The 24232-nt window shown below is 39.9% G+C and overlaps 1 protein-coding gene across 12 annotated transcripts in view; it reads right to left on the minus strand.

The window, feature by feature from the left end:
• The window catches only part of FRYL (FRY like transcription coactivator), a 293018-nt gene that overhangs the window by 10013 nt on the left and 258773 nt on the right, over positions 1 to 24232 (minus strand). For all 12 annotated transcript variants that reach the window (XM_079919426.1, XM_079919427.1, XM_079919433.1 and 9 more), the window contains 9 exons: positions 22713 to 22874; positions 22467 to 22541; positions 21948 to 22124; positions 17762 to 17965; positions 15137 to 15304; positions 8781 to 9031; positions 5848 to 6055; positions 4190 to 4339; positions 3421 to 3519 (listed from right to left, as the gene is read on the minus strand). In XM_079919426.1, the coding sequence (XP_079775552.1) occupies positions 3421 to 3519; positions 4190 to 4339; positions 5848 to 6055; positions 8781 to 9031; positions 15137 to 15304; positions 17762 to 17965; positions 21948 to 22124; positions 22467 to 22541; positions 22713 to 22874 (1494 nt within the window). The remainder of the gene's footprint in view (positions 1 to 3420; positions 3520 to 4189; positions 4340 to 5847; positions 6056 to 8780; positions 9032 to 15136; positions 15305 to 17761; positions 17966 to 21947; positions 22125 to 22466; positions 22542 to 22712; positions 22875 to 24232) is intronic.

Genomic DNA, 24232 nt, shown 5'->3' on the forward strand with positions numbered 1-24232 from the left:
AACAGGGCTATCACAGGTAGTAAGGTACTGAGGGCCAAGATCCTGGAGAAAAGATAACTGCAGAGAAGGGAGCCGAGCAATCTGTGTGCAGTTTGCTCTTGGGGCACTTGTTCCTATATTTGTCATGTGCAGGAGAGGCTAAGAAAGCAAGTAATAGCATCTGGGAGGATGAAAAGGTAAGCAGAGACTTTCTGGTCTCGTGGTGCTGGGGAGATGAGATAAAAATTGTTCAACCCCTGCCAAGAGAGCAGGGTCCTGATAGATACCCCAGGCTTTCACCTGTGATCCTCAGAAGACTCAAGGAATAATAAAAGAATGTATAACTAAAAAACTATTAGAGGGGAAAACTGAATAATGAAAAATCGTTGATAGAAAAGAAGTTAAGAAAGGAAGGAAAAAGTAACAGAATAGATGGGATAAGAAATGGTGAGATGGTAGCTTAGGAAGGAATCAAATTCATTTTTCTCTTCCATACAAATATTTTAATGGATTCGGCACAATTTACTGAACATTCTTTTCCTACTGCATTGCCACAGAGCCTTTGCTGTAAATCGTATGATTATATATGTGTGGGTCTGTTATGTTCTATTGGTCTATTTGTCTAATTTTATGCCGGCACTACACTCTTTTGAGATTTTTAATAGGTCTTACTGGATGTAGGTCTCACTCTGTTGTTTAGACCTTGTTGTTGCTCCTTTTGGACAAGATTTGGAAGACATTTTCTGTCGAGGGCAGACAGGAAATATTTTAGGTGTTGCAAACCATAGATTTTCTGTTGCAACTATTCTGTGTCGCAGTGCAAAAGAACCATAGACAATAGGTAAACAAATGGGATGGCTATGTTCCCAAAAAGTTTATTTACAAAAACAGGCAGGGAGCCAGACCTGAGGGCTATAGTTTCCTGACCTGTGTTCACGACTGTAATCAGCCTGTCAATTTCCATTAATATATTGTCTGAAATTTGGAATGAGATTGCATTCAATCTATAGATCATTTTGGGGAAAAATGACTTCACACTGTTGCGTTTTTTGATTCATAAGCATGGTATAGCCTTCCATTTATTCGCAAGGCCTTTAATTTCTCTCAGTAATAACTGAAATTTTCTGTGTGGAGGTTTAGCACATCTTTAAATAGACTTAATTTGTAGGTATTCGATGTTCTCCTGTTGTAAGTGGTATCTATTGCTGTATAACCAACCACCCCTAAAACTTAATGGCTTCTTAAAACAACAAGATAAATCTTTGTGTTGGCTGGGAGTTTCTCCTGGTCTTGCCTAGGGTCACTCATGAGTCTACAGTCATCTGATGGCTTGACTGGGGCTGAAAGTTCCAAGCTGGCCTTCCTCAAGTGTCTGGTATGCTGGCAGTCAGCTGGATGCCTCCACTCTCCTCCACATGGCCTCTCATCCTCCTGGAGGCTGGAGGTCAAATAGATTTCCAGAGTTTGTTCCAATTTACACTCTGACAGGCATGATGGCAAAGGTAGAAGCTGCAAAAGACCTCTTAAGTGCTAATCTCAGAGGTTGCACAGCATCACTTCTTAATTTGATTGGTCAGAGCAAGTCACAAGGCCATCCAGACTTAAGAGGTGGGAAAACAGATTCCATCCCTTTGGTGGGAGGAACAACAGCAAAGTCATATTGCAAAGAAGCGTGGACACAGAGGAGCATGATTCATGGGGACTATTATCACAGCAATCAACCTCCTAGGATAGACAGAGATTTCTGAAAACACAGAAGCACTAACCATAATGGAAAAGATGGATTAACTTGGACCTAAGTAAAATGAAAAACTTCTGTTGATCAAAAAATGCTATTGAGATAGTGGAAATGCTAGCCACAGAGGGGGAAAAAATTTGTAATTCATACATCCAGTAAAAGGCTTGTGTTTCGAATGAAGAACTCCTACAAATCAATAAGAAAACCACAAATAACCCATTTACAAAACTGGGCAAGATACTTTAGGCACAATTCACAAAACAGCTAAATGAAGAAGAAAAGGTGCTCAAACAGCCATCCGACAGATGCAAAATAATATCATGAAATACTACCTCACATCCACCAAAAATGACAAAATGTTAAAAGTTGGCAATACCAAGTGGTGGCAAAGGGATTAGGGCATGGTAACTCCTGTACACACTTCTGATAGGATTGTAAATTGATGTAACCTCTCTTAGAAAACTGCTTGGCAGAGTCTACTAAAGTTGAACAGATGTATACCCTGTGGCCCAGCAATTCCACTCCTAGATAGATATCCAACAGGTATGTGAACATATATACGTAAAAGACATGTATAAGAAGTTACACAGCAACATTATTTGTAACATGGCCAGATCTTGCCCGATACTTTCCTGCTACTGAAAACTCCCCTCTTCTCCAATCTGTCATTACTATCTCAGTCCAGATATAAGATCACTACCCCCTTAATAAGTATTTTCTTATACCATATTCTTTTCCTGAGATAATCCCCCAATCTAAAATTAACGTCTGTCAAGGACTAAGGTTGCATCTCTATTCCATGAAGTTTTCCTATCAGCCAAAAGGGACCTCTCCTTGGAAATCATACATTTGGTTTGCATCCGTTCTCTGTTAGACCTGTATGATTTGCCAGTACTTTTATTTATAGCTATAATTTAAACATTTGTTCCTAATTATTCATGCACAGTATCTGTGCTTTATATTCCTATCTAGAGTATTCAGGGAATAAGAAACAGGTTTAACACTTCATTTTTCATAGGCCTTTACATGTGATAGATATTTAGTACTTATTAATGAAAGACTCATCTCCTAGGGGAAAAAATGCCTACTGTATGCAGTTTTTTTTTTTTTTTTTTTTTTTTTTTACTGTATGCAGTTTGTGTGAAAAGGAGAAACTTTTTTTCCTTTAAGTTTTTCTGCCCCTGCCAATTGAAAATATACTGGATTTACTCTCAGGGAAGAGAACGACTGTGTTTTGCAGTGCCACACTGGAGTTAAACATTTCTTTGCAGGTAACATCTATAATACACTGTGTGCTTCTTTCTCCCTTTGCTTGCCCACGTACACATACACATCACAGGAAAAAGAGGACCACTTTGTCACAGGTTGCAGATTTTTCTGGACCACAACATCACTGTGCCTTTCTCAGGGAAATACTGCCTTTACACCCCAGCTTGCAATGTTGACAGCAGCTATTACAGTCTCAACACAGAAGCATTTTATAAAGCTCATTTTCCATTGTGCTCTTAGGCTCTTAGAGGGCCAATTTCTAAAAGCTAAAGATAGGAATTTACTGGACAGAGAGCTCCAAGGCCCCAACATTCTCAGTATAACCCTGAGGCAAGTGTTAACAGGTTCTGTTTTCCACCTCAGCTATTATGCCAGGTTAGCGCTTCCAGTGTCACAAGCAACTACTTTATTTTACATGGTAAAAACAGACTGACCTGCTCAGCTGCTTCTCGTTTGGCATTGTACGTATCCAGGTGCTCTTGCAATTCCAAAACACTGAACTTGAGTGTTTCTAGCAAATCACAGGACATCAGCTGTCAAATCAGAAACACATTGATCCAGGTCACCGTTTCTGATCACAATCCTGAGACCAAAAACGTTGGTTTTCAGGTCAGCTTAAGCCGGCCTCCCTAACTGTACGCTGTCCCGTACTAAGGACTGACCTTTCACTGAAACAGAGGAGAAGTGCAGTGCAATGTCAGAAGGATAAGCATGCCTTCAACTGCCTTCCAAAATGGGCTCAGGCAAAAATGGCATGTCAGTCCAGGATATACCTTAAAGGTAACACCCTTGAAGCTTTTTTAAACCTTAATTCTTTAAAAACCTTAATACGTAATCTACAGGCGTGCTTGGACACAAGTGGGGAAGACCAGGGAGTTCTGGGTTCTTCATGGGGGAGGTCTAGCCCTCTCCTACCCGCTTTTACTCAGGAATCAGGAAAAGTACACATCTCTAGAGCATGATCTTTCAGCTTCCCCATCTAGGACTCTGTGGAGGGTGAGGGCAGGGAGAGGCCAGAATCAGAAACAGTCACAAGCCACTGCATATAATACACGGGAATTATATTCTGCTAGATATTTATAATCAAGTTGAAAATATGAACCTTCAGACTTCAAAATTCTGAATTACCTTAAAAAAAGACCATTTACTGAATGATGCCACTTCAATTTAGTTTTTATAATAAGCCCTCATGTTAAAACTTACTGTTTCAGCATCCACAAAGACTGTCGGGCATTCTGAACACATCATCATCACTTCCAGTGAACTTTTAAATTTGGTACCAATGCGTTGCAGACTCTCACCAAGAAAGCTGACTGCCTCATTAGTTATGTCTCCAAACTTTCTTTGAATTGACTATGGAGAAAACATAAGAAAAATGTTAGTATTTCATATGAAAGCCTTTTTTCATGTTTAAGTAAAAAAGCATAATTTATAATTAGAGCAACCTTTTATTTTAAAACTATTATTGTAGTGCTGTATAGAACTCTTAAAACTGATCTGTAAGTCCTTGTTTTTAGGCACTTTAGGAAACATGGTAATTTCTAAAAATGATCAAAACGGTATTTACAGAACAGTATTCCTGAAAAAAGAAACTATTGATACAGGCCATTCATCTCCCCATTCCTGAGGTTTTTTTCATTAGGAAAGACAGAAGGAATACATGCTATATATGTTGTTGGAAATAAAGTCCTCACATGTGTGAGGAATTAGCTCTTCTAAAGTTAAGTTCTACCTGAAAGAAACTTTCAGTAAAAGTAGTGTACTCTCCTTGGCTATGAGCTGCCTTCTGACTTTAAGTCATCAAAATGCATCAAGGATAATATCTTCTCAAAACTCAAGAATATTCAATCACATAAAACAATCAGTGCCTGACCCATAGTGAGCACTCAATGGATTAGTGTCATCAACAGTGTAATTACTAGACAAATACTTAACGTGTACCTACATGTATATGTGTAGCACCATTAGCTGTCATTATGATTAATTAGGAAAAAAAAAGCATAAGCCACAGTCTTGGGCATGAAGAAATTTATATCTCTGGCATGAAAAGAATATAAATAGAAACCCGAGTAACAATGCAAAACTACAGAATGAAATAAATAAATGCTCCAGGTAATAAGCACTAAAGAACTTCCAGGAGGGAGAGACCGAAGGTTGGAGTGGTTGGTTGGGAAAACCTCAGAGAGAATGTGTACTGAGCTGGGTTTTCTAAGATGGGCAAAGTTGCTGAGGTAGGGAGGAAAGGTGGCAGGTAGTTTGGAGAATAATGACTTAAATGGTGGCATTTCTCTCTGCCTTGGTTTCCCTAGCTACAGAATGCTAAAAACACATCTACGTTACATAGGTCTATTGTAAGAATTGCTTAATGTAGAACATTTAGCCTAGCGCCTAGCATGTACTGAATGCTCAATAAATGTCAGCTCATATTATTTTTAGGGCTGGAAGCAAGCCTGGCTAAAATTTGTAAGGTCCCCACACAGTGATGAAAGTGCCAATGAATTTAACACTTTATGATAAGTTGTCTTATGATACTGACGTAAGCTCCTTGAAGGCAGGAACCATGCTTTATATTTCTTTGGTGTCCCTGGAAGTGCCTAGCATACTGCAGAAAACTTATCAGATGTTGTTCTGAAGTTTTACTCTAATTGCCTTAGAGGTGATATCGGTACTAGTCATTGTATAATGTCCCAGCAGTGCTACAGTGTCGAAGTGTAAATTTAAATATCACTATCTTAGGAAAATAAAAATTTTTAAAGGGAATCAGTGGGAATATTAAAATTTGAGATACTGATTTTAGCCAAAACCCCATAACTTTATCAGGTAACTATAATATGAATTCAGAAACCCTAAACCTCACTGACCTGAAACAGCCTAGAAAACACGTGAAAAGTAAACACTGCACAGGACCCATCGGTGTCGGACAGCATCTGATTGACGTGACAGCGCCAGGCTTCTTCTTCATCATCGTACGCTACTGGCTGAAAAGCAGCTATGATGGCAGAAAGAAATGGTGATGGCAGAGGTGATGTCTGTGCTTCTGGAAAACCATCTTGCTCTTCTTCATCTTGACTGTTAACACAGATATCATCATCATCATATTATCGCAAAAGAATACACTCAATTACTTAAGATAGTTTGTCATCTAACATGGATTATTTTTTACTCGTGTATACACGTTGATTTAGAAAATGTGCAACCACCTAAACTTTGTGAGGAAGCACAAACAAGCAGATTTTCTTATTCATCCTGTTCTTTCTAGCATCTTGTTCTTTCTTAGCATCTTTGGAATCAGAAATCTAATTTCACATGACCAGCTTACAACAGCTCAAGTCCTAGCATAGGCCAGGGCTATGGAATAATTTCTGTAACTTCTATGAATAATACAGATTAGAATGCTTTCATTTTAAATGGTCAATTTTGGAGGCTTTTTATTTGAACAGGCCCAGATTGACAATGATAATATTTTTAAAGTTTTTGTCATGTACTTTTATGTCAAGGGCTATATATTAGGTGCTTTATACAGATTGTTCTCATTCAATCTTCACAGCAACTCAAGGACAGTTAAGTATTATTATTATCTTGATTTTTTACCAGTGAGGAAACAAAAAGTTCAGCGAAGTTAAATGATGTGCCTAGGCTACTGGGTAGGAAATGACAGAGCCAGAATTTGAAGCCAGGACTTCAAATGGGACCAAACCCAGTGTTAAAGCCATGACATATACTATATGCCTAGCAGTACGGCAGTGACAGATCTGACTCAAAGAAACATAAGGCCTGGCCATTTTCTTTGAGAAATTTATAATCCCCACAGTCAGATAATACATACAAAAATGAGACAATGGGAAAAGATGGAGATGTATTTGGGTTGGGCATCCTATAAGGAAATGTGTGACTCTGGGTCTTAATATTGCGTATTTCACATTACAGGGTAGTTCCACAAGGCTTTATAGAAACTACGGAGCAATTCCTATGGAAGAGAGGGATCTGAGAAGACTGGGGGGGGGGCGGGGAAAGATCAAAATGAAGCAGACATTTGAAGTGAAAAATTATATCTCGAAAAGTTTAATTTTTAAAATGTCACTGTGGTGATTGATTTGAACAAAATGTATCCTCTAAGCTTGAGTACATATACCCCTATATTTAGTAAGGATGTTTAATTCTATTTCAACTTCAGTGCTTGGCCAAAGTCAGCACTTTGGCTGCAGCCTTTTAGAAAGGCAGACAGCTGAGTATCTACCCCTGCATCATTTCTGGTGTTGCTTAACTTGTGTATGATCAATGAGTGAGTGATTGCATAGGCTACTGTCACATCCAAGTCAGTAATATGAACAAGGTGTGTCACCAAGATTTGTTGTTAACATCTGAATGTACACTTTCAAGTGTAGGTAGGCATTCCAGATACGCTGAGAGTGAAAAATCTCATGTGCTATATATGTTAAAACTCAATTATCACTTGAAGTACTGATATAAATGAAAAGCTTTTTTTTTTTTTTTTTTTTTTTTTTTTTTGCGGTACATGGGTCTCTCAACTGTTGTGGCCTCTCCCGTTGCGGAGCACAGGCTCCGGACGTGCAGGCCCAGCGGCCATGGCTCACGGGCCCAGCCGCTCTGCGGCATGTGGGATCTTCCTGGACCAGGGCATGAACCCGTGTCCCCTGCAACGGCAGGTGGACTCTCAACCACTGCGCCACCAGGGAAGCCCAAATGAAAAGCTTTTATTGTAGGAGTAAAGCTCTGATATACTTGATTACTTATAAAAATAATTATCAGGGAGCTTCAAACTGTTGAATAGGGAAATAAATACACTGATAGAGAGTGCATTAAATTAGATGTGCTTATAAAGAACATTATTTTGAGCCACAAATATTTATAAAATTAATTTAAAAAGCAAAATAGTAGATGTAGATTATATCATAAGTCTCATCATTATAGAACTGTTTGGTATTTAAGTTACATAACAGCCACCAAACTTTCTTTTAAGAACTTTATGTAATAATTGATTATTCAATTTTGTCAGCCCATGAGTGAAAAAAAGTCCTATTTGAGAATTCAACTATCACTCTGTGATAATTTTGAAGATATGGTGCATAAACATTTAAAAGGAGCACTCTAACATCTGACAGTAGTAAGAAATGGTCACTTTTGCCCATTATATAAGTCAAGCTTTAAAAATATGACTGTTGGGGCTTCCCTGGTGGCGCAGTGGTTGAGGGTCCGCCTGCCAATGCAGGGGACACGGGTTCGTGCTCCGGTCCGGGAAGATCCCACATGCCACGGAGCGGCTGGCCCCATGAGCCGTGGCCGCTGGGCCTGCGCGTCCGAAGCCTGTGCTCCGCAGCGGGAGAGGCCACAGCGGTGAGAGGCCCGCGTACCGCCAAAAAAAAAAAAAAAAAAAAAGACTGTTGATAATAAAACTATAAAATAATTTTTGGAACCTATTTCAGATTTGTTCTGGTATCACAGAGTTCATTCCATGATTTTGATACTTGGTTCTGGCCATGGCCCAATATTGATTTTAACACTCGGGCCATTTGGCATTTTGCCTAAATAGGTACTTGGTGTACTGCTAAATGCAGAATGCTATTCACTATGTTCTGAGAATGGCCTACTTGTTTTTCTTTAAGTGAATGTCAATAATAGAAAATAAGCCCATCGTAAAAATGAGGTAACTCATTTTACCTTGGAAACACACACAGGAATGAAAGTTCGTTTACTAGAACAGAGGGTCATATTTGGGAGGCGATAGGAGAGAAAATATCATCTCATTATCGTGTCTGTGATACTGTATTCTCACCTAGACAGCCCAGAGAAATCCGCTTCCTCTTCTTCACATCGTTCATCCAGTTCTTTCAGAGCTAAGGTGACATCTTCTTCACAGACTGACCCGGGGTAGCTCTCCGGAGCCGAAGGCTCTGGCATGTCAGTTTCCTCTAAATCAAGAATCCCTTGACACACGAGAGAATCCTGCTGTTCTTGAATAATATACGACCCTTCATCTTCAAAGGCTGTAAGAACTTGTTCCTCCTTTAATACTGAGCTTGTATCCTGTAAAACAATTATGTTTTTTATGGCCTTGAAAAACATTAAAGAGAATTTTACCAACACAGAATAAATGACTATTGCCACCGACCTACATCTATTTTACTAGGCAGTCTTCATTTACACAGTTTAAGTTTTGGAATTTTTGGACTCTGATCATATAAAATTGATTTTTAAAAATATTTCCAGCTTTAAAATATTTTGAAATTAAAATGTATCACCTATTGCCACTTAGAAACATCATGGAGATCTTTTTTCTCCTACTAGGATTTAGATGTTTACTTAGAAATATATCCTTATATATATATATAACACCTTCTCTCATACATATTCTAATTCCACATAAGTATAACTTTGTATTATTACTATCAATTCTCTCTTATTTGAAATGTCACTTCTTTCATTATGCTTGAACCTTATATCCAGTGAATCGTGGATATAAGAAGGGGAGGTAATTCAAAATGGTTAACCCACTGGTCCTATGGGGCTACCGTGAATCAAGAACAGGTCCTGACCAATCAGGAGGCTGCTGAACGAAAACAGGGAGGGCCACCTGACTGGTTTAAGTGAGCCGAACACCAGAGATGTAAGATTTGCTTTCAGGTGATAAGACCACAGTAACTCATTTAGGTTTGAGTTCTGAGGCTGCTTCATCAATGAGTTAGAGTTCAGAGAACACTGGGAAATTTTAGACTGTTGTACTTTTGAGAATTAAATGAACTATAAACATTTGTCAATGGGGGAAATGATAATGGAAATGTGTGTTATAAAGTATACAGTGTGGACTTCCCTGGTGGTACAGTGGTTTAGAATCCGCCTGCAGATGCAGGGGACATGGGTTTGAGCCCTGGTCGGGGAACTAAGATCCCACATGCCACGGGGCAACTAAGCCCTTGCTCCACAAGTACTGAGCCTGCGAGCCACAACTACTGAAGCCCACACGCCTGGAGCCCGTGCTCTGCAACAAGAGAAGCCACTGCAATGGGAAGCCCACGCACTGCAACGAAGAGTAGCCCCCGCTCGCCGCAACTGGAGAAAGCCTGTGCGCAGCAACAAAGACCCAACGCAGCCAAAAATAAATTAATTAATTAAAAATAAAAAATTTAAAAAATAAAGTATACAGTGGTATTTCCTTCCTATCCATTGTAACATTACTGAAATGATGTTGCCATGTGCCTGGCGTGGAGTAAAAGTTCAACAGGTACTGGCTGAATAAATGAACTACCACTACTGAAAAAGAAAAATACTTCCGGGGTGTATATCATGTCATATCAGCACCATATCAGCACATTAGTTCAATCAGTTTGAAAGTAAGCACTAAAATAGTCTCACAGCTTTAGGAATAAAGATGAACTTCTTTCAGTACTTAGACCTAAGGTTACTACTTAGTTCTACAGTAGTTCCTTATCTCTTTTTCATGGATAAAAATAGAATTTTCCTTCCAAATTATGAAAAGTAAGTGAAATCCAGAGCCCCTGACCTCAGACCTCATCCGTAAAATTCATGTATAAAATGAAGGATTTTGACCAGCTTCTGGGCTGGGTGCTCTGGGATAAATTAATAACTACAATTAGTGTGCAAACTAATAATGGGGTTAGGCTAATGTACAAATGATGATAATATACGGTAGAGTATGGTACATGTAAGGTAAATATAAGTGATATACAGAGGACTACTGGTACTCAAAGGGAAAGATCACATCTGGTTGAGGCAATGAAGACTAGTCTCTTTGGAGGAAACGACATACGGTGGGCTTTGACAAAGATGGGGTAGGAGTAATGCTATGGACCAAAAGTTTCTGTCCCCTCAAAATTCCTATGTTGAAACCCTAACTCCCAATGGGATGGTATTAGAGGTAGGGGCCTTTGGGAGGTGATTAGGTCATGAGGGTAGAACCCTCATGAATGGGTTTCATGAATGGGTTAGGACCCTTAAAAGAGGACAGAGAGCTGGCTTGTTCTTTTCCCACCATGTGAGAACACAACAAGAAGAGCTCCCAGGAAGAGAGCCCTCACCAGACAACGAATGGCTGGCACCTTGATCCTGGACTTCCTGGCCTCCAGAACTGTGAGAAATACATTTTATTGTTGATGAGCACCCCTGGTGACAGTATTTTGTTATAGCAGCCCAAGCTAAGATAGACGGTGTCTCAGGGGAAAGGACTTAGAAGATATCGAAGGCACAGAAGAAACATGGCAGGAAAACACAAAGTGTACTAAGGGAACACTGGTCTGGAGGTAATTATGCAGGGAAAGCACAAACTCTTTGAGTCTTCACAGGATAGTACTTTATAAATAATATAGTATAATCATTCCTTCATTGCTCCAATAGCTTATATTCAGTACACTCTATTTAAGGTTTCCATCTGAATTTTTTTCTTAAAGATCTGGCCATTAAAGGGGTAAGCATTAGTTATTTGGAAAGATATTTTTCCTTCTACGTATCATGTTGAAATAACCCACCAAACTTCTTAGTTTAATGCTGTCACTTTTCATTAGTGTACACCTGTAATTTGTTGTCATTTGTTCTTGAATAATAATTTGAAAATCGATGTTTTACCTAAAATTATTATTATATAGTATATGCTGAAATTTTCTAATAACACCTAGAATGCATGAAGAGAGTGCTTTTTGGTTAATGGAATGAATTCCACTATTATACACAGATGGTGAGAATCAAATTTTCTTGAACTTTACCTTATTACACAATGTCTGTCTGTCTGTCTCTCTCTCTCTCTCACACACACACACACACACATGCACACTTCCATTCCAAGTTTCATTTCCTATAAGGAATAATTTCTGTCACACATGAATTGGTATCTAAACTATTATAGATACTAGAAGAAATCCCTCTGTGGAGGTTTCTCTGATAAACACAAGGACATAATCCCCTCTAGAGTAATTTGTATATATTATAGAGAAGGGAAGGACACACTGGGCTCTAAATTTTCTGTCTTGAGGTGGAATGCTTTAGCCTATTACGTTTCTTCTTCCCGATATTAACATAATTTAAGGGGAAAAAGTCAAACATTTCTAGGATTTTTTCTTTAGTTCATAAAATGTTTCATCTACTATAATTAACTGTATTCCTCTTCTTGAGAAACTGCTTTATAGCAATATGCATAGCATATGTAACTCATATATAACTCTATATAATAGAGTTCTGGTTTTATTTCAATATATTAGTGCTTTCCTACGTTTTTTAAAGGCACAATTTTGGGTCATCTAACACTGTTTGGCACACCAGGGAAAAACAAGTTAGGTCATCATATCCAGCAGATACAAACTTGAATCATTCTCTTGTGGACAGCCATTCTTTTGGGGATTAATTTTAATGTCAATAGAATTATTTCTAAAAGAAATAGTATGATTCAAAAATATCTCCTTCATTCTCATCTGCCAGTGTCACGAAGTTTACAGTGATACTGAACTGTACTACTGTAAAAGGGAAAAAAACCTAGTAAATTAAAGTGGTTTTCCTTCATTTAAAAAGAAGTATCCTCAGGAACTTTATAGTACCTTGGAAGTAGGCCCATTAGATATTGTCGGATGAATGAATGTCTCATCTGAAATAACACAATTTCCAATGTGTGTGGAAATATATATGAATTTCTGATTCATTTCCAATAAATATGAATGATTTACAGGAGGTAGTTTACTCACTAACTATGATTACAGCTATTTTAATTACCAAAAATAAAAGACTTCCCTGTTTGTTAACTACACAAAATTAAAGCACGTGACCACTTAACCATACTGCTTTTGTTAAAAAGGTATTTCTAGGATCAGCCTGCTGTCTTCCATTGTTTCTAATGAGAATGTCTGTTGACCAGTAACATGCTATGAGGCACACCAGACACAGTAGATTAGATTAACTAGTAGCTAATGCTCATGTAGCAAGCCTTCCAACGCTGAAAGGAACACAGTCTACTTAAAGCGCAGCTCTGCACCCTGTCGGCTCCCCCCGCAGACACTTTCCTGCCCACGCACTCTGCCGCTTCGGGACCCCCGATCTCCTGCTGATATTCTCCTCGTTTGTCTCCTCATCTCAGCCCCCTCCAATCCTCCCTCCACAGCTCGGTCAGAGACTTTACTAAAACACTGATCGGACTTTAACCTTCCTTGATGACAGACTGCAAGCTCCATGTGGCAGGTAGAGGTACTGGAACCGACTTTCCCTTTGCCCCAGAAAAAGCCAAGATTGAAGAGAATAAACACAAGCAGATCATGTCCTCCTGCTGAAAACCCTGCGACGGCTGCCTGCTGTGTGGCCTCTAAGCGTGGCCTCGAGAGCGCCCGGCCCCTCCTCGGGGAGCTCCTCCCCGACTCCACTCCCTCAGGTACACGTGCTCCAGCCCCAAGGGCCGGCCTGTCAGCTCATCAGGGCCTTCTCCACTCCCGTTTCCTGGGCCCTGAACATTCTTTCTCCACCCCTTCAAGGGCTGGCTCCTCGTTACTTGTTTCGCCTCAAATGCCACCCTATCTAACTCTCTCCCTTACCAAGTCCACATTATAGTCAGATTTTCTTAGTATGAAGAGTAAGATGATCACCTTCAGATATATCATTTATGTTTTATCTGTTTTACCTATTTTGTCTCTCCTACTAGAATTAAGCTCCATAAACCAGGAGCCTTGGCCTGTTTCACATGGTGCTATATGCCCAGGGCCTAGGACAGCGCCCAGCACACGGCAGGGGCTCAATAAATAAATATTGCTGAAATGTCTGACCGCCTGTGTGCCCCGTATTCCCAAGTCGGTATCTGGTACGGGGCTTGTCACATAGCAGGCATCTCTGGGAAGAATGAAAATTCATGACTTCCTATCATCTCAAGGTAAAGTGTGTCTTTAGCACGGCCTGTGGGACCCAGCATGTCTTAGACTCGTCCATCTCTCCTACTGCTGCTGCCTGCACATACCATGTTATTTCACATGGCCGTGTCTTTCTGCATGATGCCCCTCTGCCTGCAAAGTCTCAACTGCCACGAAGCCCATCCTTTGCCACCATCACCCTTAATGCACAGCTGATCGGTTGTCCTTTGAGTTTTCACAAAGCTTTGAGCATGTCTATTACTGAGTTTCTCATATTGGCATGTAGTGCCCTTTTTTTAAACCATCTCTGTCTCCCTTAATAGACAGTGGACACTCTGAGGACAGGGTAATGTCTTATTCATCTTTCTAGCACCTAATGGAATGCCCAGCATCTAGTAAATCTCAATAAATATTTGTTGAATTGAATTACCTAAACTTCAGCTGTACTAATGTGAGCATTTAAAAAACTTCCCAAATGCCTTCATTTCAGAATATATCTGCTTACTGTAAAGATCTACAATACACTGTCAGGGTAATAAGAACATGAGATTTCAACTGACTCAGATAATAAGATCTAACAACTAGATTGGTCTAGATCTAATAACTACATTAATTTGGTTAACACTGAAAAAAATATAGTATTTTCCTAATACCAAGGCATAACAGCATATATGAGAGAGCTATAGCAATTACAGTTTAAAAAATATCTGTAATAATCTTAAAAAAAAAGAAACAAAAAAACTAAGAAAACTAATACTTACTTATTTTTGGTCAGTCATTAGCTTGGAATCTGGCTTATTTCTCACAGGCCTTTCCAAAAAACATAATACTGGTAGTTCCAAAATCTTTCTAAAAGGTTTCATTTTAACCAACTGCTAACACAGCTGGCCTGAGGTTTTCATCCCAATTATAGCACCAATCACAAAAACCCAAATACAAAGCAAAAAGAGAAGAAAAAACAAAAGCGGTCCTTCAAAGAAGGCACAGCACCACAGAAGATGCTCCCATCCCCAGAGAAGCGCCTGTACATTAACCTAATCACATTCTGCAGCACAAAATGCTCATTAAAAACACTCAGGGTTATTTTTAACCTGTAGGTCATTTCCTTAATCTATCAATTTTTTTTTTTTTCAATCATCAGATCTGACCATATCACTTAACCAACAGGTTAGAAATACTGGTAACAAATCAAATTAATTAGCGTATCAGATGAAAACTCTTTCAAAAGAAAAGCAAGGGGTATAACGGATTGCTAAAAAGAGCCCAGATTGGCCATGCACCAGCCCCCGTGTCTCCCCACCTCAGGCAGCTGGTTGTTAGCATTATCTAGAGAAGCTTCCAAACTTGGGGTCTCATCTCTGATTTGCAGCACTTCTTCTGTTGAGATGCTGCCCGTGGAGTCTTGAGACTGAAGAAGTAAATCAGGATGGTCTGGCATGGTTTCATCTGCAGCAGAATCATTGTTTAACTACAAGGAGAGATAGTAAGATAAGGACTTCATTTATGAGTCAGTGACGGTCACAAAGGCCACAAGAAACATTCTATGTTGTAAGACATTCTGGGGCCATAGTTATAAAGAGCTTCTTTGACTTCCTAAAATTGCTTTTTCCCCTCATTTCAGTCTATGCCAGAATTGGTGCTGTGAACGCAAGCAACTAACCCATCAGCAGAAATGACGTATCCGTTAACAAGGGTTAAATTTTGCTAAATAAAAACTACCAAAGTGAAAGAGCTCCTTGTGACTGTGTTAATCTTGACCTAAAATTCTTATTTTTACAGTGACGTCTCGTGCTTGCAGTTGGTCTAAGGACTCGTGAAGGGGGCGCTTTCACCTCTCCCGTGGCTTTGGCACCAAACGCTCAGTGGATTCTCAAGAAGCAGCACTAACTGGGAAGCAGGCACATAAGTCTGAACTGGCCATTCACTTATTTAAGCAAAAATCAATACCACAAATCTTCAGTAAGACGTAAAGAATTAGGACAATAAAGTTGTAATGGCAGGCCAGCCTCAGTGGGTTTATGTTCTAAGAAAATATTACAATTTTTCCTCTTTTAAGCAGGGTTATACATTTTTTTTTAAGGAATTATTTTTTAGGTGTGAAATGGTACTGTGATTATGATTTTATTTTATTTTTTGAATTTTTTAAAAGTATACATTTTATTTACTATTTAGATACACTTTTTTCTCTTTTAAAAAATTTAATTTTTTTAAATACAGCAGGTTCTTACTGGTAATCCATTTTATACATAGTAGTGTATACATGTCAATCCCAATCTCCCAATTCATCACACCACCACCCCCCTCCTGCCACTTTCCCCCCCTTGGTGTCCATACGTTTGTTCTCTACATCTGTGTCTCAATTTCTGCCCATGCAGGGTTATACATTTTTAACGGCCAATATTTAACATAAGAAAAATCAAGTTCATGATTCAGAATAGATAAAGGCAAAAACTAATTTTTTTTTCCCTGTGAGGAGGAATCAGCTTCAAATTCTTTTTTAATTTCACTACCACTATGACTAGGGTCGGCCTTCTAAGGAGACCGTCAGTTCTGCCCTGAGGCTCTCATGGGAGCTAACCTTTGTTAAGCACTTACTATATGTCCTCCCCATGAAATTCCTACGAGGCAGGTACTGCAGGTACTACTGGGAGAGGGTAGGTAACGACCACAATTACACAGCAGGTTGGTGGCATGATGCCAGCCTCTGAGCCTCTAGTCTGGCTCCAGGGAGAGCCTGGGCCTTCTTCATTGAGTCGCTGCTACCAGCAACTCACTGTTCCTTTAAACGCGCACAGTCCCAGGAGGAGACTGTCCCTTAGGTAGCATGCAGACCGCCTGGCTCAAATGCACTTACTAGCAGTGTGTCCTGGGACAAGTCACTTAATCTACAGAAATGCTGTAACCAGACTTAGCTTGTGTGGTTGTGGGGAGAGTTATAGTGACTAATCCACGTAAAACACCTTGCCCAGGGCCTGATGAATCTCAAACACTCAGCGAGTGGTAACTGCTGCTACTGTTATCAGCAACACCTTATCACTTAATACGTGATAGGAAGTTAGTGGAAAGACATATTGGGGTAACGGTGAGATGCCACAACAGGAGGGGTGACAGGAAGCCAACCACAAGCTGACAACTGTACATGCTCGCTATCGAAAGCCAACTCAGCCTGGCCTTTCAACAGCACTGCCAGTGCTTTACCAGCAGACCGAGTGTGATGCAAATGGGCCCAATTAAAGAGAGGCATGGAAAGGGCCCTCATGTAAGAGCGCTGTAACTGTAGCTGCCGCCTGGTCTGCACTAGCTGACTCCTCATCGCGTGGGCCACGGTGGCTAATCCACACCCCTTCTCTCCCCTCGTCCTGCCACCTTCAAGTTCCAAGCCAGCTACCACTTCGTGCTCGCGGCTCCCATTTCTGAACGGACAGACTACTCCTGCAGCCTTCATTTTCTCATCTCTCTCTGTCTCTCTCTGAATATCTGCCATCTGGCCCTTGGAATACAAGTCAGAACCTCCATATAACAGACTTGATCTTGCAAAGAGAGCAAAGCTGTGCTCCATCTTTCCACGCTGACGAGGAAAGAAAAGCAGGTGGAGAATTAAGCGGTGCCGGTGCTCACACCGATACCAAAACATGTATCATTCGAGGCGAGGGCCTCTAAAAGTGCCCAGCACGACTCACTGTTACTAGGAGAGAAGCAATAGCACATACGTCTCAGCGGCTAAGCGGCACACAGCATCGAATGTGTGTTAGTTCTGTCATGAATAATGGAACACTGCACTGCAGCTACAATTTTGTATTTTCATCTCAGTGTGTGCATTTCACCCGCACTGAAATGAAAATCACAATACAGAGAAACAGTAACTACTAAGCTGGAAGTTAGGAGAAAGGAGGCCAGCTGTCACTGTACGAAAAGGTCAGCGTACCATCTGCGTGCGTGAGAGTATCTGGCTTGCTGTGAGTGCTGCTTCTTCTTCTGAGGACTCGTCCGTATCCTCCTGGTTTGTCAGGTTCAGGCTGGGGGTGCTGCTGGAACACTGGTACTCCTGGAGCGATGGTGTGTCCCCTTTGTCGATACTGTCCAGTGAGCGCCTGCGGACTCCCCAGTTGAAATTGTCCATGCTTTCACCCTGGAAAAGCAAGACATCGTTTCTAAGACCTCAAATACATGCTTATAAATATAGGAAAGGTAATACAGCGGGAAAACATACACCAAGATGAGAAATACTTAATGCATCATCATAAGCAGAGTTTCAATCAGCCCTTCAATTTCTTGAAACTTTTAAAACATCATTCAATATTTATAATATTTAAAGGGATCAAAATATTTGGTCAATGACCTGTTTTAACTAAAGAATTCTCTTGACTTTCTATCTTATATTACTGGGGACCAACTAAATCTACTACCTAGGCCATTTCTATTCTAATACACAAACACAGATGAGACCACAAGGAAGACAAATACATCACAGATGACAACAAATAAACAATCCACAACACCAGGCTGCAACTTACCTGCAGCTCCTGGTTAGCAAAAAGGAAAACACACAGAATTAGAAAGAACGAAGACAAACATGTAAATATACGCTACACTTTTGGGGAAAACTCTTTGTGATTTCTCAAACCCAAAGACTGATTCAAGCTCTGGATTAAGCTTTGTGCAGGAAGCCAACATGTGATTCAAACTACTTTTTTATGCAAAATATATTGTGAAAAAGTCAGAGACAGACACTTAAAACAACATTTCTATGATACACTTTGGCAACACAAACTTTAGGAAAACCTTCAAAATTTACATAGATTTAATGCTGGATACAATGTAAAACTGACTTAAAATACCCACATTCAGTTGACAACATACAGGTTCACGATTTTTTTAGACTGTAGCATGGTTCTGGCTACACCCAATGGTCATTTTTTGCTACAAAGTAGTTTAAAATCAAGATCATATTTATCAAAACATAACCTTTGCCAATCTCAAAAGGTCAACAGGAAATAAAACAAATTTCAATTTCGCCCCACTTACGGATTTATATAAGTTAACGTTTCTGTTATTCCAAGCTGATCCTCCTTTTGTAAGGATATAACTCTTACGCTCCTCTTTCTTAAGCCCTGATGACAAATTACAGTGTGTTGGCTAGCAAAATATGACTTATGTGTATTCCTTTACTCAAGAGGGATTGTCCAGAATAGAGGTTTTCAGATTTTTTTTTTTTTTTAAATAAAGCAGAGGAATACGCATGTCAAATGAAATTTACGACGGAAATCAACTGTGCAAAACTGATGAACAAAACCAGGGCTGCTCCGGTTGAAAAAGGTGGCCAGGAGTCCTCGGATCTTTCCCTATTTCTCAGGTATCCTACAAGCCCTAAGGCTCTGCAGGTCAGAGTTTGAAAGCCACCTTCCTAGAACGTATCATTTCAAATATTGTGATGTAGCAGAACACATAATAATGGCAACAGCCCTTGATATGTATCTGGTGAATGAATGAATACACACTGTGGGCTTTCAAGGTTGGGGGATATTTTAGAAGTTTCATTAGCAGTCAAGTTTGTTTTGTAGCAAAGTACTTCCTTTTACCATGTTCGAAGAAAGACTATCTTTAGGTTTTAGAAAAGCTCTATCATTTGATTTGGCCTAATTATGAGGCATAAATTAGCACCACCCTCCCCAAATTACTGTGACTTGAATGAAAGATAGAACTACAATAAGCATCTTTAATTCCTTCTAAGGTTCTATTCAAAAGTCATATTCATTACTATGGACATTTTAGAGTACTGGATGAACCTGAAAGTATTTGCATTGTTCTTTAAAAAAAAAGGCAAACAAAAAGAAAGAACCTGACCATTACAAAAATGTCAAGAGCCAGCCTTTAGAGATTCTAAATTCTGCGCTGAAAAAAGCAAGTAACTACAGAAGAATTTATAAGTGGCTCATGCCCGTGAGGTAGGGCAGCAGGTCTCTTGAACCCACCACACTTCCTTGCCTGATTGTGCAAGTCTGTCCAATTTCCTACAACATGTTTTTCAAACTGTGGGAGCGACATCAATTTTAGAGGCTGGTGACCTGCTCTTTTTTTAAAAAAAAAAAAAAAACAAATGAAAGGAATAGAAAATATCACTGTGCATAGCATAGAGTAAGGATGCATATTCTTGAAATTTTTATTTTAAAGGTACGTCCATACAGATACACTTGGATGTGATATAAAATGTACTAGAAATGGCCACAGCTCAAAAAAAAAAAGTTTAAAAGCCACTGCCCTGTAAGACGTTGAATAATACTTGTTCTTGGGCTCCTGTGAACCTGTCCAGTGGTGTCTTTGGGAATATGGCGAACTAGGACATAGGAGCCTGTGCCGCCCCTCAGCCAGGGTAAGGGCGTCTGCTGATCTCTGAGGCACCATGGTCATACCCTCATATCTGCAGGGGTGGGGGGCCTGGGGGGCCGAAGCACACAGGAGGACCTCCCTAAACTGGCTTCCTATCAACAGCTAATGGTGTGACGTGGCAGAAACCATTACATTTTATTCCTCCACCTCACCTATATGAGCCAAAGGAAACATCCCTTCAAGAGGGTTGATGAATGCATGCAAGTTATATGAGTGATTTTAATGTCTTTGGACAGAGATATATCAGTGACACGGTACGGATACTTGACAGTAAGGCATTTGGGGCTCTTGAAGACAGACATTTATAACAATTTTAGAATGAACATTTTTGTGATCTGTTTGATGTAAACTTTTCAGATTTAGGAGACTGCTGTTTAGGGGACTGACATCAGCTACAGGAATAGGCCCTGAACTGCCTAACATAACCAGGGCAGTGGGCAATCCTGTTCTCTTTGCCACAATGATTGGTTTAGAAATTGGCAAATGTCCCAACTTGGGCCAATGAGATGTGACAAGAAGCGTGCTAAAAGCATTCGGAGAGTAACTTCTTGACTTTCATGAGAGCATTTCTGGAAGTGACCCCTGCTTCCTTAACACTGCTGTGTGTGGACATAACCAAGGTCGTCTGAGGTGAAGCTGACTTGCAGAGAAGGGCAGAGCCTACAGAATTGCAGAGAAACAGCCGGAAACCTCACTGAGCCTTACCTAAAATAAGCTCTAACTCTGGGCTGGCTCAGCTCTGGGAGCGTGAATCTACTTTCTGAGTTGGAGTTTCCATTTAGGAAGCATCTAAACCGACACAACTATCAACTTTCTCTAAACGGAGTCAATATCAAGGACAAAGTCCTTGGTATTGAATGAAATGAGGCATTTGAGAGAGCTGGCTCCAACCTAAAGAAGAAAGTGATGATCAATGTCATAGGCAGAATCTCAGCCACAGGAAAGTGTTCCAGAAGGGAGCCAAAGGCGCCTTAATCATCAATTTAGTTTCAGGGCCACCCTCTTTAGAGTTGTCTGATAATTTTTTAAAAAATAACTAATTTTATTTTTATTTTTTGCGGTACGTGGGTCTCTCACCGTTGTGGCCTCTCCCATTGCGGAGCACAGGCTCCGGACGCGCAGGCCCAGAGGCCACGGCTCACGGGCCCAGCCGCTCCGCGGCATGTGGGATCTTCCCGGACCGGGACACGAACCCGTGTCCCCTGCATCGGCAGGCGGACTCTGAACCACTGCGTCACCAGGGAAGCCCTTATTTTATTTTTTAAATTTAATTTTTTTGGTCACGCTGCTCGGCATTCAGGATCTTGGTTCCCCAACCAGAGATCGAACCCGTGCCCTCTGCAGTGGAATCCTAACCGCTGGACTGCCAGGGAATTCCCCATGTCTGATATATTTAAATGTAATTTTTACTATTCTGCTGCACATTAATTTGTATAATTCATGCAAACATTTAAGTCTAAGCGCACCCTCATTAAAAAAATACTTTCAAAGAAATCCATTTTACTCTACATTTTTAAATATAAAGATGAAAAATTAGACGTTCCTTTTATTTCAGACTAATTCTGCTATGCTAACTGTACTAATCATGTTTAGTTCCCAGTTTAGATTTTTACCTTTTGACTTTACACTGCCCTTAATCAGGAAAGATCCTGTGGCTAAATCCTTCATTTTCATGCAGTTGTTACTATTCTATAAATATTATAAAAGAAAGGCCATATCCTTACCTCTGCATCTTCCAACTCAACATCTAAAAAGTCAAAATCCTTAAAAACGCCAAACTGTTGTTCACTGCTGTTATCTTCCACAGCTACTTCTTCCTCTTGAATTATGTCCTCTGTTGCAGAAATGAGGCTAGTCTGTTGGTCCCCGACTTCCAAATCCTCATTAGAAGAAAATACAACCTGACCCCCAGCCAAAAACAAAGCAAAACAAAACAGAACAGAAAAAGGCCATCCATCAGCTTTGTCACTCTGAATATGGGACATCAGTGCCCTAAGAGCCATTGCAGGCCTCATCTGTCAATGAGCTCAGAGCTTCAATTTGGTCTAATGCCTAACTGGGTGTATGCTTAATTAGCATAGCGGCCAAGTGTCAGAGAGGCAAGTAATAGTTTTTTCATTCTAAGTCAACACTGTAAGTAAGGTTAAGTTAGAAAAGGCAAGCAAGGAGACACAATAATTTCCGTTTCTTCATGGCCTAACGTGATTGTTAAAACCTTTACACAGGTTTTCATGATTACTCACTGATGGATTCTTCGGAAGACCAGACTCTGGACCACAGAGAGAAAGCACATTCATTAGCTTTTCTCTTGTTCTTCGCTAAGGAGAAAGAAAATGCAAACGTTACGATTCCTGATAAACTAAGACAAATTCTCAAGTTCTCATACATAGAATGAAATGGATTCTTCTATTCTATGAACTTTTTTTAAATCTTTTTTTAAAATTTTATTTTTTATACAGCAGGTTCTTATTCTATGAACTTTTATGTACCTGTGATAACTGTGGCCTCTTCCAACTAACAGGCACCAAGGCATTAGAATTAGAACCAGAAGAAGTTGAGGAAGTGCTTCTCGTCACAGCAATCACTTTCGGCTTCCCGTTTCTTCCAGTTGCGCTATGCTGATCACCATATTTATTTCCAATAATTGGTGTCTACACAGAAATAAAACGCCAGTGTTTGACTCAAATAATTCAACATAAATGGGTTAATAGCGTATCTATAATGACATTTTTTATAAACAGCCAAGAAAAACAGCATAAGGAGAAAGATTACTTAGCGTAAGGCAGAGACTACAAAAATCAAAGGTAATGATGATATCTTTTTTTTTTTTTTAAATCATAAGATTTCACTTTATTGGGAACCAGTCTCTGAGGAGATTATTGGAGAACTTATTCCTACTTTAAATACAGATCTGCTTTCTTTAAAAACGACCATCTTCACCTTTCCCCCCATGATTATAAAATAGGTCCTCTTTGAAAGCTCAGAAAATATGAAAATGATTAAAAAAAATCACCTGTCAGCTCACCACTCAGACTTAATGTCTATTAATATTTTGGTGTTTTTTTGATCATGTTGTGTGCTTCAATAAGGTGCTTTGGCAAATATTCAAGATAAGTAACAACTTCAAAGAGAAAGCTATCTACATATGTCTTACTGCAAATCTGATATGTAACATTTCCAAAATTTATTTCCGTAAAATTCCATGATGAGTCCAAACGCTGGATGATCCAAAACATGTGTATTTACTCGGCTTTGTGAAGTGTCTCAAATTTGCATTTGAATATAATTTTAAGCTCACTTGCATGTCACCCAAGTCCCCTTATGATCTGGTCCCTGCTTATCTCCCCAACTTCAGCCTCCACCACTCCCTCCTGAACTTCACACTCCAGCAGAGCTGAGCTTGCTCCCCAAGCATATGGTGCCTTTGTGGACCTATGTGCTGGCACATGTCACCTCCTTTGCGTAGAACATGCGCCAAGCAAACCCCTAATCACTTTGAACATTGCCTCCAGACTTCCAAGGAGGCCTATGCTGATACCACCACCACCTCTGCGTAATTGTACTTGGACATTTACCAGGTGATGGTGATTGTTTCTGTGCCTCTCTCCCCCTGCTATACGGGAGTCCCTGGACTGAGTGTGACTCATCACTGCTCCTCTAGTATATCTCCAGTGCCCACACAGGGCAGGTACTTGGGAATTTTTTGAGGAAACAAATTGAAATTAACTATGTGATATAGATAAAATGTTCTGAGGATTCGTACCACCGTTTTCAACAAAATAACTGTGACACCATCAGTTTCTGACTCAGAAGAACAGCAAAGCCCAGTTTCTCTATCATATTCCCATTCTATGTATTCCATGTTAGAAATTCTCAGGTGATAGAAACCAGAACATTGGCAGTAAACATACTTTCTATCTTAAAAAAATAACCAATAAGCTCTGGATAAATTCTAAGACCAAGACTAAACTGCAAAAATATTTTTTAATCTATATAATCCTTATCAATT

Source organism: Stenella coeruleoalba, assembly GCF_951394435.1.
Source record: "Stenella coeruleoalba genome assembly, chromosome: 4".
NCBI lineage: Eukaryota > Metazoa > Chordata > Mammalia > Artiodactyla > Delphinidae > Stenella > Stenella coeruleoalba.